This window comes from Meles meles, chromosome 12, assembly GCF_922984935.1.
Source record: "Meles meles chromosome 12, mMelMel3.1 paternal haplotype, whole genome shotgun sequence".
NCBI lineage: Eukaryota > Metazoa > Chordata > Mammalia > Carnivora > Mustelidae > Meles > Meles meles.
Genome location: NC_060077.1, coordinates 58857168 through 58878026, shown reverse-complemented (window position 1 = coordinate 58878026; position 20859 = coordinate 58857168). Strand labels below are relative to the sequence as shown.

The following is a 20859-nucleotide window of genomic DNA, read 5'->3' as shown; positions in this document are numbered from 1 at the left end:
GAAGCCACTGAAAGGGTTCAAGTAGAAGGCATGATCTCAATATGCATATCTGTATTGTCAATGAGGCCACCAGGAACCACTAAGGGTGACTGGAGGGATGGGAGAGCCCGATGCAGGGCTTGATGTGGGGCTCGATGCGCAGACTCCGGGATCATGACCTGAGCCGAAGGCAGAGGCTTTAACCCACTGAGCCACCCAGGCGCCCAGAAGACTCTATTTAGATGAAGATTGAGTGGCTACTGGGGCATGGGAGAGGACATTTCAACACTGGTTGGTCATTCCTTTCTCCAAAGGAGAAAAGATGTAACATTACTGCTAGTTTCCCTATCTATTCTCTCTCACCTCTAAGTCTTTCTGCAGCCGGTTTCCTTCACACATCCAGATTCATACAGGCACCGTTCCTGTTTTAGAACACAGTAGCTTCAAGCAGTTACGGCAGGGGACTTGCTCATTTATGAATTATTTCATTAAGAACCAAACAAAAATTTGTTCCGAAGATTTGCAAGGTAGTATCACCCAGAAAAGGTAAGTGAACAGAACATTACGGGCCTTCCCCTCAAGGAACTTACATTCTAACACGGGCCAAAAAAGACATTAACCAATTTACAATCCACGCAGTGTATGGCACATAACAAGGGGTGGCGGGAGACAGTGTCCCATCGAAGTTCGTAATTAGGTTTTAGCAGATCTGTGAATTCCCCGAAATCCACACGTGAAATTCTGTCTATACCGGCATATATTTGGTGGGGGCAGGGGCGGGGCTTACATGCTCCCAGGGGTCTGGGACTCCTAAAAGGTTAAGAACCACTCTTCAAGCCCATTTGGACTCCCAGCCAATATACACAAACTTGTTCCGCACGCGAAGGCAGCGACCAAGGGGAGAGTCAGCACTTGACAGTCTGTTCAACTCACTCAGAACACCACTAACTTAACTCAGACATTAAAAGTGATCAGTTTTCCGACTTAATGTGAGAACGACAACACGGTTATTGATTTTTAAAAGAACCCAGTGTTTGAAAAAAGGTCATGAGATGTTCTGTTCCTCAACCACGGCGGATTTCCCAGCACGTGCCCAGGCTGACAGCGAGACACAGCCTGGCTGACACCCTCCGGCCTCCGCGGATTGGGGTGCTCCAACCTCCGCCTTTTAGAATTGGCCGAAAGAAGTCCGCGAACGCGCTGGGAATCCAGGCCGGATTTTCGCGCCTGAAGGCGGAAGTAAGGGCGAGCCGGAAGTTCCAAAGCCTGTACCGAGAAAGTGGGGGCGGGGGAGGAGGAAGACTCAGGGTAGGAATGGCGGCTCAAATCCCAATTGTGGCCACCACTTCCACCCCGGGGATAGCCCGGAACAGCAAGAAGAGGCCAGCCAGTCCTTCCCACAACGGCAGCAGCGCTGGCGGTTACAGCGCCAGTAAAAAGAAAAAAGTGTCCGCCGCCGGCTTTACGCAGGTATGCTTCGGCTCGTCTAATCTGCGCGTGCGCGGGGCAGGGCGGGGCGGAGCGAGGGCGCGTGCGCGGGGCAGGGCGGGGCAGGGCGAGGGTGCGGGGCCTTGAAGTCCGGCCTGGGGTGGGTACGAATCGCTGGCGCAAATGGGACTTTTTTCTTAAGTGTGGACGAGTGGGCTTCGGTTCAGGCACCATCCGCCTTGCATTGTCCTTGAGAGCGGGAGAGGGTGGGGATGTTATCACCGACTTAGTGCAGTGATCGATCGTTCCTTCCCGTCGCGTTTAGGTTGAGGCTCAGGACTTTACTGTGAGTTTCAGTCAAGCACAAGTCCGCCTGTCTCACGTTGGTCCTTTCTGCAGATGTGTACTTGTGTCCGTGAGGTGCAGAGCGCCCTAATGCCCTGAAATGGAGAAGTTCCAAGACGTATTGATACCGATGGCGTCCCTTATTCTCAGAAAAGTACTTTGTGGACACTCGGTTTCCCCGTCCCAAAGTGGTTTGGTCTTACTCCATAGAGTTGGTAAAAGGATTGCATGAGATCATGGTGGGAAGGCACTGAGCACAGTACCTGGCACAGATCTCATGGCATCTGGATAATCTAGGCTCCACAATTCCAGCAAAAGATTTTCTGCAGAGGAGTGATTTGGTTAGATTAGTGTTTCTCTTGGCTCCTGCATTTTATTTCACGCAGTTAGAGAACACTGCTCTAAGCACTTTCTAAATGCTATCTCCTTTAATTATTAAAAAAAAAGAGAGAGAGAGAGAGAGATTTAAGTACTCTATATATCCAACATGGGGCTCGAACTTACAACCCCAAGATCTAGAGTCACAAGCCCCAATGAAGGAGCCAACCCGGTACCCCTTTCTCATTTATTATTTATTTTTCATTTTTTAAAAAAATGTATTTGACAGAGATCTCAAGTAGGCAGAGAGGCAGGCAGAGAGAGAGGGAGAAGCAGGCTCCTCGCTGAGCAGAGAACCCAATGTGGGGCTTGATCCCAGGACCCTGAGATCATGACCTGAGCCAAACCCACTGAGCCACCTAGGCGCCTCCATTCATTATTTATTTTTAAGATTTTATTTATTTGTCAGCGAGAGACTGGGAGAGCACGAGTGGGAGGGGCAGAAGAAAAGGGAGAGGCAGACTCCCTGCTAAGCAGGGAGCCCTAGGCGGGGCTTGATGGAAGAACCTTGGGATCATGACCCCTGCAGAAGGCAGAGGCTTAAAGCACTGAGCCTCCCAGGCGTCCCACCCTTATGTCATTTAATTCTTAAAATAAACCTCTGTGTTTTGTTTTGAAAGATTTATTTGAGAGAGAGAGAGAGAGCACACACAAGTGGGAGGGGCAGAAGGAGAGAGAGAGAGAGAACGAGTGCAGGGTGGGATGCAGGACTCGGTACCAGGACCCCGGGATCAGGACCTGAGGCAAAATCAAGAGTCAGATTCTTAATCGATTGAGCTACCCAGGTGCCCTTACCCTAGGTTTTTAAAAAATATCATGATAATGTTAGTTTTAGAAGTTCCTTTTTACTATTTTTTTTTAAATTATTTCTTTTGAGAGAGAGAGTGGGGGAGGGGCAGAGGGAAAGAATCTCAGGCTGACTCCCCTCTGAGCGCACAGCTGATGGGGGGGCTCATTCTCATGACCCTGGTGACCTGAGCTGAAATCAAGAGTCTGACTCAACCAACTGAGCCACCCAGGTGCTCCCACCTTTTTTCTATTTTTAAAATGGACATAAGAAGTGGATAAGAATCATCCACTTCGGGGCGCTGGGTGGCTCAGTGGGTTAAAGCCTCTGCCTTTGGGCTCAGGTCATGATCCCAGGGTCCTGGAATCGAGCCCCGCATCGGGCTCTCTGCTCTGCAGGGAGCCTGCTTCCCCCCTCTCTCTCTGCCTGCCTCTCTGCCTACTTGTAATCTCTATCTGTCACATAAAGAAATAAAATCTTTAAAAAAAAAAAAGAATCATCCACTTCTCTCCTGACAACTGTTATGATTTGTCTTTTCTACGTGGAGATAGTTTTCATTACTGTCCTCGATGCATAACATTGTGCGCCTGCTTTTCACTCAGCGTCATTTCACGGATCTCCCTATGTTGACAGGCTTCCCAAGAAATTGAGTGCTCACATTTAATTGACTTTATCAAATATTTAGGTTGCTTCTCACAATTCTATCTTAAGTCACCCTACAACTACAACACTGCAGTTCTAGATCAGGCTCAGCGACTTTATTCTAGAATACTGTTAGATTGATGTAACTGGGCATTCGGTTTTCCAGTGATGAGACAAAGGGCATTTGTCTCCCTTCTTTGTGACCCCACTGTCCTCACGTCTGAGTCAGTTGTGCAGGTTGCCGTCTGGAGACGCGAAGCTATTTGGTGAGTGGAGGTCTTGCTGACTGCATTCTCTGTTAGAGGCAGGCCCGGGCTGCTTTGATAGGGCCAGGTTTCTCCTCCGTGGGACTTGTGTCGTCTCTTCTCCAGCTGCAAAGAGGGGACAGCCCTGAATGCTAAGCATTACTTCTCTCCTCTTCATAGGTTATTCGTGTCTTGGCGATGGGCTGGTTCATCTCAGAAAGTCTCTTAATGTTAACAGTGGCTTAGTAATGTGGAAACTGTACGTCATTTACAATTTTATTTTCTTGGTGTGTTCCAGCCTCACAGACTCGATCCTCCCTTTCACTGAGGGCCACTCCCTCTCATCCCGTCGCTAATAGGCAGCAGAGTCTCAGCATGGCTGAAGCCCAGGGTGCGGTATCTTGCAGGGTGGGGTTCAGGAGGAAGGAATGGCACAACAAGATCCTGGTCTGAGAGGAAAGAGAGTCCTCACTGTTTCACAGGCAGGATGCAGCTCTGGAATGATGGGGCTCAGTTCTTGTTGGGATGGCTTCCTTTCTCTGCCCCTTCTTCAGCAAGCGTGGCTCCTCACCGGCCCTGCTGACGGGGGAAGGACAGAGGATGGAGGGACCAAATAAGCAGGAGGGGTCCTCTTTGAATCTCGGTGCTGGAGCACATCCTCTCTGTCCCCTTGCTGCCTCTTCTCTGGCACGCTGCCCAGAGTGGCGGTGCAGATTCTGGCACTCTCTCCCACACCTTCCCCTTCCTCCCAGCCGATGCACCTGTCTGACAGCGCGTCCTCTCCCCTGGCAGGGGCCCAGACCTCCCCGCCCACACACACTGGCTGGGGTACCTGCTTCTCTCGGTGGCCTCTGGGGCAGCGCCGCCTCCCCGGTCTCCGCGGGGCCTTGCTGCCTGTGAGCGTTCTCCCATCTCTTGCTGGGGCCTGGGAACAGCCTACATCAAAGAGCACCCGGATTCCTTCCCAGGATTTCACTGTGCACACAGCACTGGGAGCTTACCCACTAGGCATCAGGGACGTGGCCTCCGGAGAAAGGGAGAGGTGCAGTCTCTCTGGTCTTCCTGCACAGGAAGAAAAGCTGAGACTGTCATTTGAGGATGGTGGCTGCCAGTGGGGCACATTCCCTACGTGCTGTTGGGCCTGGAAGCCTGCTTCCCCATCCCCCTCTGGGATCTTCCCCTTGCGTTGTTAGCATTTCCGTTTGCTTATTTTCTCCCAGATGGGAACATTACATAAGCAGTCATTTTCTTTATAAAAAACTGCAACAGTGAAGTTGCAACTTAAATGTGTGTGGCCCTGGGAAACCTCTCCTTTTCTGCCCGTTTCCCCTGAGGAGCTGTCCCTAGCGGTCTGGCTTTTCTGTTCCAACACGATGCTCCCTGTGTAGTTCTTAGGCTGTCTTTTCTCTCTCTCACGTACTTGAGGCCACCTGTAGGCCAGCCTCCCCACTGCCCATGCCCATCAGCCTGTCCTCGCTGAGTAGTCCCAGGGCTACCCTGACGAATCCCTAGATTCCTTGGGGAAGAGACCACTTTGCTGCTTCTGACACTGGCCAGTTTCCTTGGACCTGTTCATCTCGTGTGCCTTCCAGCCAGTGAGCAAGTCTTCCTCCTCCGCCCCTGAACCACAGCCTCTTGGGAGAGCAGGTGGCAGTCACTCTTCCTGACCCGCCTGCCTCTTGGGGTCCGTGGAGCCCCTGGCTCATTTGCTGTCAGGTTAGCAGCTGGGCGAACCCCAGGGGAGAGGTTTCTCTTGGCTACTGTTATTTATTTTTTAAATGCTCTAAACATTTCAGCGTGAATTTTCTAAAATCAAAGTTATTCTCCTACATGACAACAGTACAGCCATCAAATTTAGGGATTAACACTGAACCAGCACTGACCCCTAACCTCAGATGGCGTTCTTGTCTTTGGCTGGGCCGAGGATGTGAGCCAGGATCACGCGTTTGTGTTGAGTTATCATGTGTCTTTAGCTTCCTTTTCTATAGGACAGTTCTCTGGTCTTTATCTTTCACAACCTGATGCTCTTGAAGAGTACTCGTCCCTTATTTTATAGAATGTTCCTGAATTTGGGCTTGTCTGATATTTCCTATGATCAGATATGGGTAATACATTCTTGGCAAGAGGACAGAAGTGATGCTGTCCCCTTCTCAGTGCGTCATATCATAGCACATGGTGGCCTGTGTTCTGCTACCAACCACGTTCGCTTTGAGCACTTAGTAAGGTGGTGTCTGCCAGGTCTCTCCATTGTGAAGTTACTATTTTCCTGTTCATATTAAAGAATCCTGCGGGGGGGGGATACTTTGAGACTAGCTTTATTCATTCATCCATAAATTCGTTTGTTTGTAACTGCTTTATCGAGTTATAATTCACATCTCATAAAATTCACCCTCTTAAAATGTGCGCTTCTGTGGTTTGTAGTATATTCCGAGTTGTGTAACCACCCCTACCATCTAATTTTAGAATATTTGCACGACCCCAAGAAGAAACTCTCTACCTATTAGCAGTCACTCCCATTAACCCTTCCTCTGAGCCTGTGACCGCATCTGATCTTTGACTGCTGTAGTTACCTCATGTGAGTGGAATCATAGAGTATGTGGCCTTTTCTGTCTGCTTTCAATTACCATAATATTTTCTTTACTTTTTTTAAAAGACTTATTTATTTATTTGAGAGAAAGAGAGCGTGAGGAGGAGCAGGAGGAAAGGGAGAGAAATTCAAGTCGACTCTGCTCTGAGCATGGAGTCCAGTGCAGGGGCTCGATCTCATGACCCTGAGATCATGACCTGAGCTGAAAACAAGAGCCAGACACTTAACCAACTGCGCCACCCAGGCGCCCGTCAGCTAGCATAGTATTTTCAAGGCTTATCCGTGTGGTTGCATGGATTAGGACTTTATTCCCTTCTGTGGCTGAATGCCACTCCATTGTGCAGATATACCACACTTGTGTATTCTTCAGTTGATGGCCGTGTAGGTTGTTTGTACATCCTAGCTTTCATGGGAAATATGTTTATGAATATGCACGTGTTTTTATAGACTTTTAAAAAATTCTCTCGGGTATATATTAGGAGTCAAATTATTGGATCACACGATAATTCTGTTTAATATTTTGAGGAAACACCAACTGTTTTTCGAAGTGCCCACACTCTTTTCCTTTCTCACCAGCCAGGCGTGAGGGTTGCAGTCGCTCTGCACCCTTGCTGGTGCATTATTCAGTGTCTCCAATCGTGGCCATCCCCGTGGGTGTGACGTGATAGCTCAGTGTGGTTTCCAGGATGCCGAACGTCTTTTCTGCTGGCCATAAAAGAGGAAATGTTGATTGAAATCCTTTGCTCTTTTTACAGTGGAATTTGCATTGTTGTTGTTGAGTGATAACAATCCTTTATATGTTCTGGATCAGTGTTACTTATTTTGATGCTCAAATTGTCCTCTGCTAGTGGGAACCTCTTCAAACCGCTTCTGTGTGCTTTAATAGACCCCCGTCATTTTCTCAGTGCTATTATGTACTATGGTGAACTGAATTGTGTCCCTTCAAGATCCATATGAAGTCCTAGGGCCCCCCCTCACTGCCCCGTACACCTCAGAACATTACTGTGTTTGGAGATAGGGCTGTTACAGAGGTAATTAAGGCTAAAGGAGGTCAGTAAAGGTGGAGCCCTAGTCCAATAGGACTGTTGTCCATATGAGAGGAAGAGAGGGGAGGGGAGTGGAGTGTACAGAGGGGAGTGTACAGAGGAGAGGCCCTGTGAGGACACAGCAAGAAGACAGCCATCTACAAGCCAAGGACCCAGGCATCAGGAGAAACCAACCCCGCTGACAACTTGATCTGGACTTGTAGTTTCCAGAGCTGTGAGAAAATGCGTGTCTGTTGTTTAACCCACCCAGTCTGTGGTGTTTTGTCAGGACAGCCCTAGCCGACCAATACAGCTATTTTCTTACTTTCTGAACCACAAGGCTCATCCTGTACTTTTCTGCCCCAGCCCTGGAACCAGTTACTTTTTTAAGGATCAGTGGTTCTTGGAGAATCACATTTAGAAACTGGGATCTGAGCCCAGGTGTGCCTGTTGTTTCCAGCTGTCTCTGTGGAGAGAGCTAGGAAAGATGGGGGTGTGTGTACCCGCCCTCCCCATACTCTCTGTATCAGTTTCTCTGTTTCTCTGCCTGAGCTGTGTTAAAGCCTTGAGTACATACTGCGAACCTCTGATTTCAGTCCAGTAGCACAGGCTTCGCTCTAGCCTCCCCTTGGTCCTTCCATGGCCCTCCTCAGGATACACATACACTATTTCTGATCCAGTTAGATGCGGGCAACAGAAGGCTGAGCCACACTGTGGGGCAGGGTGTGCACCCGCTCGGAGATGCTCTCTTTCCTTGTCTGGTCTTCTCTCTCTCATCTCTCCTTCTGGTCTGTGGTTCCCTGTTTCATAAAGCTGCTGTTTTTTCCTTGACTAAGAAATAAATACAAACTATCCATCTATCTAATTTATAACAGATACTAGTCAACCCAAAATAACATTGACAACTGACTAAAACTATACACGATAATGTTGGTTATTGATTAAATGTGATGGGGAAATCAAATTTCCCCTCATCAAATTGGGCCTCCTAGGATACATGTACCTGGCAGAAATACCATGACAGGAAGGAAAAATTACAAGGGCAGTAAAAGTTAGTTGTGTACAAAATGCTAGATCTAATCTTTGTTATAAAATTAAAACTGACATCAGTTAATCCCAATGAAAATAATCTTAGTAAAATATAAATGAAAATGGGAAAATTGGAAACTATTTGTGCCATATAGAAAATGACTCTGGATTTTGTACCAGAAAATACAAAATGCAGTAAGGAGGGATAGTGAAAGGTAAGACTGGAGAGGAGGCCACATGTGTTTCTCATCTCAAACTCTGTGGGGCCCACCGGCCTGCTGTAGAGGAGGGGAGCCCCCTCAAGCTTGCATTTAAGAGGGCCTCACTGACTGTGCCAGAGAGAAGGGAGTGAGCAAGGTGTGCACCGCAGAGTCCCTCCTTTGAGGGGCAGACTGAGGAAGGTGCCAGGTAAGGGAGGACTGTGGGGAAGGATGGCTGGGGGAGGGAGGGAGGGAGGGAGTGCGAGAGGAGAGAGAACACTTGTGGCTGTGGCTTGTGGGAAAATGTTGAGAAATTGGAGGCCTCTTACTTCTTACAGGGTTGGCATCGAGCTGGGCTATGGAAAGGGCACGAAGGAAAGGGGGGGTGAGTTGACGGGCATGTCAGACAAAAGAGGTGGTGTGGACCAAGGAGGCGCCCAGGCCCACGTGCAGAGACTGGCAAAGCCTCTGGGAAGGTGTCTGAGAGGAGACCATTTGGAGAACTACGCATCAGAGTGGGTGCCCCCTGCGCCCCCCACGGCTGTCACTGCAGGGGTAGGGATGGGGGTGATGGACCACACACACACACACACACACACACATATCCAGCACGCTCATACACTGCTGCTGGGAGTGTCAAATCAGGCCACCGTTTAGGAAAACAAGTTGGCAGTTTCTTTCAGTGTTAAATACACTTACCCTGTCATGCAGCCATTCTGCTCCTAGGTGTTTACCCCAGAGAAGTGTAAACACAGGTCCACACAAAGCCTGGCACGGAGTGTTCACAGCAGCCTTATTTATACTAGCTGAAGCCTGAAAATGGCCCATGTGTTCATCAGCAGCGAGTGGATAGACACATTGTGGTACATCCATACAGGGGATGCCCCTCTGCTGAACACACACAGAAACAGTGAAACGAATTACTGACCAACACGGAGAGATCTTCAAAACTCTGCAGCACTAAAGAAGGCAAACACGAGTACATGTTGTCAGATTCCCTTTATGGGCAGTTGTAAAAGGGGCAAAAGGGGGGTGGGAGAAATCACAATAGCGACTGCCCCGAGGCACTGGCTAGGAAGGGAATGAGGGAACTTTCTGGGATGACAGAAACGTTCTGTAATCCATAGGGACACGGATTAAATAAGTGTAAAGATTTGGCAAAACTCACGAAACCTACACTTAAGATCTGTGCATTTTGCTGAATGTAAATTACATATCAATTAAAAATATTGCAATTTGGGAATACTGGAAATTGCATTAAGATCAGAAGCCATTTCTTACTTTGGCTTGTTTTTTCTTGGTGATGGTGAGCTTGAAAGGGTTTTTTTGTTTTTGTTTTAAAGAGTTTAGCCTGCTATTGGGGGTGTTCTGGCAGCAGGCGGCTAACCTGTGGCTACCCAGCCCCCTCTTCCTCTCCTCTCCTCCTTCAGAATGCCTGTATCCCCTTGCTCAGCTGGCACAGAAGAGTTGTAGCCTGGGTTCTCTGACAGATGACACCCTTACAGGGGCTGGGCCTTTCTTGTCACAATGTTTTAAGGCACAGTATGACAAGATCAATAGGAGTAGGGACGCTGTGGTGTTGTGGAGATGGTGAGGGCTTTGGAATTGGCTCCACCTGCGTTTGAATCCAGAGGTAATCACTGTGTGGTCTTGAACCCATACCCCTGAGCCTCAATTTTCTCTTCTGAAAACTGGGGATAACAGCAGTTGTCAGAGTTCAGTGAGCCAGCTCATGGGGGACAACCATCCCTCCTACTTGGCGCCTGGGGGATCCAGGAAGCCTGGCAGCTGGGGTCCTGGCTCTCCTTCCCATGGCTTCCACACAACAGGTGTTGCTCCCAATCTGGCATGCCCTTCTCTCCTGCAGGCCACCTGCTAGGGCTCTGGGGCACTGTCTTCCTTCACATCCCCTGTGGCGTCATCTTTGGTCTTGTTAGGAGCAGAGTTAGGGACCTCACCAAGAAAAAAAACTGACCTCAGACCATCATTATGTTTTAAGGGTATCAGCATGGAAGCCATGAGCGAGAATAAGATGGTGCCCTCTGACTTCAGCACAGGACCTGTGGAAAAAGCTGCCAAGCCATTGCCATTTAAGGATCCAAACTTTGTGGTAAGCTTCTAAGGTATTTTAGAAATGAAAAAAAACCAAAACCAAAACCAGACACACCTCAGCCTCTGATCCTGCTGGGCCAGCAGCCCAGCAGCCCGGGTGGCCCTGGTGGCCCTTTCTCGGTCAGTCCAAGTCACCACCTTCTTTGCCAGGGGCTATTAGAGGGTGGCGGCAGGAGAAGGGCCCTACCGGTTGCTCACCCAGTGGGCCGGTTCCCCAGGATTTAGGTGCTCCTCGTGGAACTGATTAAAGGATACTCTTCTGAGGGTGGGTCATTTCCGTGATTGTTCACCATCCCTTTTCACTGGGCTTACGTAAGTTTTCATTGAAAACAACTAACTAAAAGAGGAGTTCTCCTCGTTAGTTTAAGTAAATCTAACTTATGTTGCTGTAAAGTAGGAATAGGCTCCTCTTCCTTTCATTCTTGAGAGCTGTAATAATTCCAGAGATTGAGATGATATCATTAGAAGTTTGTTTTTCATTAGTTTTAAAAATACAGTGTTACCAGTGCCTGCAGCAGATTTTGGTATTCTTTTCCACTTTATTTTATCATTTTTATAGAACAAGAAAGAAAACAAATTTCCAGAGGGCTGCCATGCCACGATTGAGGCTTTCTTGGGTTTTCCAGTGACTTGCCAGGCAGTGACCTGCCCTCAGAAGGGAGTTGAGAGATGTGGTCATGAGTTTAAAGCTGACTTTGTAATAAATTTATTTTAAAGTGATGGAGGATTCATGAGTGAATTCTCTAAAGTTAGTCCCAATAAAGGATGTGATTTTTCTATGAGCATATAAAAATGGACAATAACAACAAAAAAACTCTTTTATTTCTACTCCATGACCAACTACTTCATGGGTTTTGATAATCCAAAAGCTTTGTGTTTTTATCAGTAAGATTAACATGTACAGTGTAATACTTAAAAACAAAACAAAACAAAAAACCCCAGCCCTTCGGGCTACAAGTGAGCTGACAGAATGAGGGGCCTGTGACCATTAGAGATACGCGTCATTCCGATCCTGAAATGATGGCCTCCGCTGATTCCTGTCGCTTCTGCCCCCATCTTTCACTCCAGCACTCTGGCCACGGTGGCGCAGTCGCCGGCAAGAAGAACAGAACCTGGAAGAACCTGAAACAGATCCTCGCCTCTGAAAGGGCATTGCCGTGGCAACTGAACGATCCCAACTGTGAGCTATCTAGAGCCTTCTGTGTGTCGATGATGCTCAGAGTAGGAACTTGTAACAAACCTGCGTGTTTGTGTTAGTGTAGGAAGCAGCCCGTAGCTCTGGGGTTGGCGAGGTGTGTCAGCCTCGGGAGATGCCGTGCACGGAGCTGTGCGCCGAGCCCTTCTGTGCAACAGGGGTGTGTGCTTGGTGCTGTGACATTTCAGTCTGGAGAAGTTGGTCCTGATGTGCTAATCCTGGTGTTTCTGTCAGACAGACTTCTTTGCAGGAGTCTACTCTTAAAATGTGTTTCCAGAACAGGGTTTCCCAAGATTTCAGAGGGTTTCTAACCACCATCTTAAAGGCTAACTCTGTTTTGCTCTGTGCCATTGTTAGAGTGAGTGCTTTCCGCTGCGGTGTTTTCACATCTGTGTAAAGCACTGTTCTGTGTTCTGTTCGTGCTCCCTGGAAAGTACAATCAAAGTTTCCCCCACCTCCTGTCCCACGCACATCTTTCATGGGGTGACTCAGATGGGTGACCAGTGAGCTAGTCAGGGTCTGGGTGTGGACGCTCCAGTGTTCGGATGCTCCTATCCCATTTGAGGATTGTTGGGTTTCGCCCACAGCCTGTGTAGCCTGCGACGGTGAGAGTGGCCTGTGGGCAGAGGAGCTTTCCGGGGGTTCTGCCAGAGCAGAGGGGCCCCAGGGACAGGGCAGAGCTCAATCCAGAGCCTGTGCCTGGTCTGTGACGTAGTGCATCACTCCCCCAGAGAAGTGTCTGAGGACTTAATCACCGCATCAAAATTTCAGAAATATTATGAGACAGCACTTTCAGAGAAAGAAGGAGAGGGATCTGAATATTTTAAAGCCAGCTTAGTTATCTTCTTTCTTTTTTTTTTCCCTCCAGACTTCAGTATTGATGCTCCTCCCTCCTTTAAACCAGCTAAGAAGTATTCTGATGTTTCAGGTCTTCTTGTGAGTATAAATCCATCTCTGGGTCTCATAGCATTGAGTTGGAAGGGAGATTTCCTAATACTGTCGAAGGAAGTGTTGATGGGGCCGCCCCCGACCCTGCCGGGAGCCTGCGCACTTCAACAGGTCCTGGGTTTGTGCTGAAGAGCTCACACGCTTCCTCTGCTTGTTAACACATGAGATAACATGAAAGAAAGCATAATTTCTTTTTCAATGGCTGAAATTTAAAAAATTTCTCGTATTTTGGAGATGATTGTACTTTTAAAAATGTAGTTAAACTAAAATGGGGCACTTCACTTTTTCAAACTCATACATATCATTTAAATGCTTTACATTTTTATGAAAATGAATGACTCCAAACTTCTGTGCCAAACTGACTAAACCAATGATACGCGTTTTGTGCTGGGAAAGAGTTGAGTTCTTTTATACTTTTGAAAATACTGTTAGTTATTGTCTCTGAATCAGTTGTGTGTTGTAGCTTCTCCTCCGCAGAGCACACATTCCTCCGTGTACTACAAATCTTTTTTTTTTTTTTTTAAAGTAGGCTCCATGCCCAGTGTGGAGCTCAACATGGGGCTTGAACCCACAACCCTGAGATCAAGACCTGAGCTGAGATTGAGAGTCGGACACTTAGCCGACTGAGCCAGCCAGGCGCCCCGTACTACAGACTTCTTGACATAGACCCTGAAGTACAGTGGTCGTAAAAAACAACAGGGAGGGTGGAGGTGCTGTAACATAGCATGCGTGTGCATGTGTATGTGTTGTGTGTGTGTGTGCGTGCATGCGTGGTGGGTTCTTCTACTGTCCATTCAGGGCACATATCTCCTAACCTCGGAGGGTACTTCACCTGCACGAGCAATGTTGTGGTCTTACACGATCTCTTGTTTCCTGTCTGAAAATAGTCACCTCATCGATTTGACCCGTTTTAATAACTGTTTACGGCAGGAGAGCTAGTGTGGGAGCAGCTGTTCTGTTCCAGCCCCAGATGGGCATTTCTCCATGGAGAGGCCGTCGTTTAGGGGCAGACCTAGTGGGTGGTCCCTTAGAAGGTCGCTTTGTCCTCGCGGCTCGGCAGCTCGTCTGTTTAGTGCGGTGGCTCGCACACATTAGGAGGCATGAGAATCACTTTGAGAAGCGTCGTTCCAGGCCCTATATGCTACAGGCAAGGCCTTGTCATGTCATACATAACCTAAAACCTCTGGCTGCTTGGATCTGCAAAGAACCCTACCAGATCATCGAAAGGCAGACCCACGGGACTGGCTGGAAGGATGTGAAGACAGTTACAAGGAGGACATACAGACGATCCATAGATATTCAGTCTCCCTGATAATTAGGGAAAGGGCTCACCGGCAGGGGAGAAATGAAGATGTTTGATTATAAACATCACCAACAAAGAGAAGCAAATCTCCTCAATACACGGCCCTTCTGAGGTGGGAGTACATTAGTCTGGATTCTTGGGAGGACATTTGGCAGCACCTGTTGAGACAGAAAAGCTAAAGCTTATGACTTTGCAATTTGCCTTCCAGGCAGCTCCCTAGAGAAAGTTGTGTGTACACAGAGTTTCGTGCAGAAATAATTATGAGAAAATGGGGTTATGAACCAAATATTGGGAACACAATAAGGTCAGTCAACCGGGGCTTGGGGGTGGAGACAATTTCATACTAGTCTGTGAGCTTGATGTGTTTGTAACAACAGGGATAAACTTCTAGATGTGTCGTTTACTAAAAGGTGCAAAGCAGCGTATGCAGCATGCTACCACTTAAGCAAAAACCAACACACACTCACAAAAAAATAGTGGGTAACTTCTCTGGTGTGTTTATATATGTAAGAGTGGATACAAACAAGGTCTGGAAGGGTGCCCAGGGACAGTGGTTTCCTCAGGGAAAGGCAGGGACTTTTGGATGGTAGATGCTTGGAAAAGAGGACTTGAGTCTTATTCATAATGTTTTCTTTTTTTTTTAAGAGGAGAATATATCCATTTGTTGACTTGGGTAAATTAAAGTTGCGTCATTAAAAAATATAGCCCCACTCATGTTTACATGGACACACCTGTTCGCGCCAAACAGCTGTCCGCCGTGCTTGGGCAAGGCAGAAAGCCACGTGGGGTCACACCTGTGGGCAGTCCTTGTTCCAAAGCTCTGGAAAGAGCCGTGGCTCTGGGTGAGATGGGCAGAGCAGTGAGCGCTGTCTGTCACCTTGCGGCAGGGGAGGCCTTATAGCCATTTACTGCCACCCTACGGGAAGGGGGCCTCTGTTCCGTTCAGGCTCTGGGGACTGGAAGCCAGAGGAGAGCAAACTGGAGAAGTGCAGTTTCTCACTTGGTCAACCCTGGGGTGTCCCTTGGCACCCTCCCTTTTGTTCAGAATACTAGAGCAGGTCTGGTCTGTGCAAGCTTTCGTTGATGACCTTCCTGTGGGTGCCAGGGCATCTCCGTATCGTGCCTTATTTACTCAGCGGCCTTCTTGGCAGGGAGGTCTGGAGTTGGGCGGGCCAGCTCGGCGCAGTTCAGTGGTAGGAGTGAGGCGGCTGCAGAAATGGAGCCAGGCTGGAGCTGGTGCTTCTCTGGGGGCCCGATGATGGAAGTCAGCAGCGCGGTCCTGCCCCCTCCAACTCCCCCTGCGGCGACAGGGGAGCCTCTCCTCCTGTCCACGCCTCTGCCTGCCTCCTGGCCAGTCCTCCAGAAGGGCTTCTTGCTGTTTTTCTGTGGAAGCCTTCCTGAATATTACTGTCATTAAAATGTGGGACAGAAAGGCAAGATCTAGATGCAGCCAAAGGATCAAGGTTTTATTTTATGGAGAGTTTTAATTAATCTGGAGGACTAATCTCCTTTTCCTGTCACGCAGATGTTAACTACCTTAGGGAGATCCCCTGAGGCAGAATTGGGACTTTGGAGAGTGAGAACCCTGTAACTAAGTTCCCCTCCGCTCTTGCTTCTTCAGCCTCCCCGCCCTGCCCTTCCTCGGTGACACAGCACTGCCACCCGGCGGGGTCCACACACAAGCCGTCAGCAAGGCAGTAACTGGACGTTATCCGTCTAGACTTTAATGGCATCTTGTATAACTTTTTAAAGGAGTTCCAAATGACTCACCCTCATCTTTTCTGTTTCAAAGTCTGTAGAAGCCATGTGACTTGAGGTATGCAGTAAATGAGTTTATTTTCTCCATTTTGCACGTGGGGAACCCAGACCAAAAGAGAATTTTGATGTCAGTGAGAAGTGAGTTCTCTTTTCCGTGATGGTCTTGATTATCCATTGGTTCATTCGTTCGTTTACTCATTCATCACTCATTGCACAAACATTCCCTGAAGGCCACGGTGCACTCTGCACTGCACTCGGAGCAGGGATGCTGTGATAAGCAAACCATGGGCTTCCTGCCCCGTGGAGCCGCTCAGCCTAGACCTTACTCAGAGTCATGCCAATAATAAACGTGAAAGCAAGAGAGAGAAGCATTCTACAGGAGACAGATGTGGGAGAGCGGGGGAGCAGATAAGACTTCCCTGATGAGATGCCTGGGGGCTGAGCCTGACGGATGAGCCGCCGACTGGGGAGCAGAGTGGCCCCTCCCCAGGGAAGGGCGAGTGGGGCGTGAATGCCAGGAGGGACTGAGAGCCAGGGCAGTTGGAACCAGGATGGGGACATGTGGCTGAGGAAGAGGCTTGGGAGGGTGGAGGGCCCGGGCTGGCTTGCGGGGTCTGAGAAGCCATGCTGAGGACTTGAGAGGAGCTCCTGAGAGATTTCAAGCCAAGGGAAGACGCAATCAGAAGTGCAAGTTGTGGAAATGACCTTGGTTGCCGTTGTGGGGTGGCGGTCCCTTCCAGTGGGAGGGTGGGAGTGGGTGGCCCATCAGTACTGCGGTGTAGCCCAGGGAGCCTGGGAGTGGCATGGGGAGGGCATAGAGCAGGAGAGAGCACTTGGAGCAGGTGGGGTGTAGGGGTGTAACAGGGAGGGATGGTGTGCCTGGGCAGCCCCTGTTCCTGCCTTGGGGGACGGAGCCAAAATATCTGTTGGAAGCAGGTGGGAGTTTGAAGGCAGGGGCCAGGGAGGGACGATCATCAGGAATTCCATTTTGGACCTGTTGCTCAGAGCCCTTGCAGTGTCCACCGTTCTGAAGGGTCCTGGTGTCTGATGTGGTTACTCTTCTTCCTCCCATCTACCCTGAAGTATTTCCCAGGTCTGGGAAGATTAACAAGTCGTTGCCAAAGTAGGCAATTTGTGTTCTTCGTGACAGAGTTAGACAAAATGCAGGTATTTCACTTTAGGTAAAATAGAAAAAATTTATAAACTTGGACTTCAAACATTCACCATGACCACCAGTGTTCTGCCTTTCCCTGTGCCGGTTTCCCACCCAGGCCAACTACACGGACCCCCAGAGCAAGCTGCGGTTCAGCACCATCGAAGAGTTTTCCTACATCCGGAGGCTGCCCTCCGACGTCGTCACTGGCTACCTGGCCCTGAGGAAGGCCACAAGCATCGTTCCCTGAGCCTGGAGAAATGGGGAGGCGGTGGAAAGCTGTTTCAAAGGCAAACTTTGGACTCATGATTTTGTTTCATGGAAACAAACTCATTCTGCTGTCAATCTGGAAATGTCAGTGCTGTGCCTTGGAAAGAATGTTTGGCTTAAATTTCAGGGTTTTTTTTTTTTTTTCTTTTCTATGTTTTCCCTCCAAGTGTGATATTTCCTGTTGAATTAAATTATATTTCAGTTGTTGCCTCAAGTAAAGTTGTTTGACAAGAAAATATAAAATTGTGCTTTTAACTTAACCCATGTAGTTTTTACTTCAACGTTATAAACGCTCCTATAACACATTTCGAGGCTCTATAATGAATCCTGACATCAAGGCTAGATTATTCCTGGTCCTGGTGACTCCCACTTTAGCGCAGATTAGTTTTTTTTATCAGAATACTTGGAGGAGGTCCAAATTGGGGACTGGCAAAGAAAGAGCAGAGTACTCTCCCTGCTGCACCGGACCAGCCTCTCCCCAGCCTCCAGAACTCTCTCCAGAGAGAAATATGTCTCTGTTATGTAAGCTGCCCAGTCTGGCATTTTGTATGGCTGCTTTAGCTGGCTGAAACAGCAGCCCTAGCCCCACTTCTGGAGTGTGGGGTGCAAACACTGACACCTATTCCAAGAAGGGCTCTTGTCCTGGTATAGGCTGCTGCCCCTTTGACCGAAGCCTGCTCGGGAACAGCAGTGTTGGCTTCCCCTGCTCATAGGCGACAAGTGGGGGAGAGTGCGGAGACACAGCCTGGGCCTTTCAGAGCCCACTCCTGTATTTCTCTAGGGAGGGCAATGGCCTGAGCTGCCTCTATTTTAGGGGATTAGGAGGCCAGGTGCCGGCCTTTTCTTTCTGAGGGAACGCCCCTCGTGCAACCTCTCCTGGCTTAGAGGAAAGAAAAACAAAGCTGGGAGAGCAGCCCGCTGAGCAGGTGGCAGCTGCCCGGAACCTGGCAGCCCCTGTGTCACCCCAGTCACCGGTGGTGAGGGTGGGAGGAGTGCAGGGTGGCTCCCCTCCCACGGAAAGGGACTAAAGGAGGACCAGGAGAGGGGGGAACCTTTCTTAAGCCCATGCACACTGAACATCTGAGGCTCTGGTACAGGAAGCCTCAAGCCTGAAAACGAAGTTCCTTGAGACACCAGAGTCTGCTTCTTGGGCTCCCACACTTGCTCCTGCACTTGCTGCCAACAGTCAGCCTCGGAAAATCCCCCAGTTTCCCTTTTGGTGGAAATAAGGAGTATGTGAGCCAAGGGCCCTTCCTGTTTCACTTCTACCTCCTATTATACAAAGAAAACTGGGAGCAGGTCCACCGCTTTTCCATGAAGGCCCCCAGTTGGATAGTGCCCCACTATCCAACTTCAACCATTTCTAGAAATGGAAGTTGTAATCGTTTCTAACACATACTGCTGGGCGCTACCTCAGTCCTAACTGTTCAGACTCTCCTGGCCAGGGTCCAGGCTGAAGGAGAATCCCTGGCCCGTATGCATCCCTCATGGGGACCCACAGACCATTGCTCCCGCAGACTTCTCGGGCCTTCTGGGGTGTGTTCAGGCCCGCGCATGCATGCTGAGAGCCCTCTGTCAGGGTTCCCCGGGACCCACTAAAAAGCAGATTCCTGGGCCACACGCTAGACTTCAGACCCTAGCAGGTAGCAGGACCCAGGCATCTGCATTGGACAAACATCCCCTTGTGAACGTGACATGTCAGAGTGTGAGAACCGCCACCCACCACAGGCAGAGGGAAGCACATGTGCGGACACCTGGTTCCCTTCTTTCCTGTTCCCCCGCCAGGCTTTCCTTGCCCGCCTCTGCGCAGAGGGCTGAGTTCCAAGGGTCAAGTCGGTTCAGTCCAAGCAACAGGCAACCAGGCTGAGCCAAGCTAAACTTCAAGCTGTGGACACTTCCAACAAGGGGTCCAGGCAGGTAATTTGTGCTGAAAGAGCCATTGTTGTCTATGCCTGGCCCAGAGCCTCTCAGCCCGGGCTGCACATCAGCATCTCCTCTGTTGCTGATGGGGGTGCTGGTGGGCAGAAATGTAAAAGTACCCGAGGATTCTGACTCAGCTGCCTTGAGCTGGGGCCTGGGCACCACAGTATTTTCAAACGCCCCAGGCGATTCTAATGTGCAGCCAGAGTTGAGGACCCTTGTTGCTCTGACTACAGAGTGGATATTTCACATGGGGTGTTTTCTAAGCCACCGGTCAGCTGGCTCTTCCCATTGCAGAGCCATGGGCAATTTGGAAGGGGATTCTGTGTGTGTGTGTGTGTGTGTGTGTGTGTGCGTGCGTGCGTGCGTGTGCACACGTGTGCGTGTAGGACTCTGTTTCACACAGCAACCTGGCACTGGAGATTCCTCCCTCCTGTCTCTTTACTTCCCACTCCATCCGTCCTCATATCCCCCCTTCTGCTGTACTAATCCTTCCCCTCTGTCTGGTCTTGTTCCTACCTGACTCCAGGAGCATATCACCTCCTGCCTGGACATTGCCAGTGTCCTCCTAACTGCCCTTTCCAATGGTCTGATCCCCACCACTCCGCTGTCCCCTCTGCTGGCAGAGAGTCCTTCCTCAACTTTGGATGAGAACTTGACTTCACGGCATGTCCACAGCTGATTTGTCTCAGATACCTTATCAATTCTGCCTTGGCCTATAGTATCCAAAGGATACACTCAGCCCCTTAAAAAAGAAAACATTAGCTGAGAAATCAGATTGTTTTCATAAGACCAAACTGAAGTCCGGTCTGCTCTGAGTGGAGTTTGACTCTTTCCCAGTGTCTGTCTGATACTTTAAGAGGAGAAGAATCTCTTACTGCACATAGATTAGAATCTCTTGTAATGTTCGGACAAATGCCCTCCAGGGCTCATGTGGATGAGAGGGACCCATTTTGCTCCCATCTCCCAAGGTACAGCATACATCCATTTGGATTTTGAATTTTATTTTATAATTGGCCCAAAAGTGTCTTCAGTGAGAAATCTCTCATTTCTGAATCCATGGCCATTAGAAAGAGACATCAGACTCTGAATGCTGCTACCAGTGACCTGTAACTCAGTGGGGAGTGTTTAACTTGGTAAAAATAAAGGGTAATAAAAGAAACGGTTCGAGTAGGGAGTAAAAAAACTTGCCCAAATGGGTCAGGTGCCATGGGAAGAGAATGAGAGTGATGTCCTCTTCCAAAAGCGTGAAATAATAACTATTATTTAAAATAATAGGGGTGCCTGGGTGGCTCAGTGGGTTAAAGCCTCTGCCTTTGGCTCAGGTCATGATTCCAGGGTCCTGGAATCGAGCCCCACAGTGGGCTTCCTGCTCAGCGGGGAGCCTGCTTCCCTCTCTCTCTCTGCCTGCCTCTCTGCCTACTTGTGATCTCTGTCAAATAAATAAAATATTAAAAATAAAATAAAATAATGTTCTCTCTGGGGGCATCTGGGTGGCTCAGGGAGTTAAACCTCTGCCTTCGGCTCAGGTCATGATCTCAGGGTCCTGGGATTG

General features: G+C 49.1%; 1 protein-coding gene across 1 annotated transcript; it reads left to right on the top strand.

The window, feature by feature from the left end:
* Positions 1 to 1232: 1232 nt before the first annotated feature.
* On the top strand, positions 1233 to 17614 carry INO80C (INO80 complex subunit C). The gene is made up of 5 exons (XM_046024858.1): positions 1233 to 1449; positions 10645 to 10755; positions 11826 to 11937; positions 12821 to 12888; positions 17233 to 17614. Exons 1-5 carry the CDS (start codon positions 1294 to 1296, stop codon positions 17362 to 17364), a joined length of 579 nt encoding a protein of 192 aa, XP_045880814.1. The 5' UTR covers positions 1233 to 1293; the 3' UTR covers positions 17365 to 17614.
* Positions 17615 to 20859: the final 3245 nt, after the last annotated feature.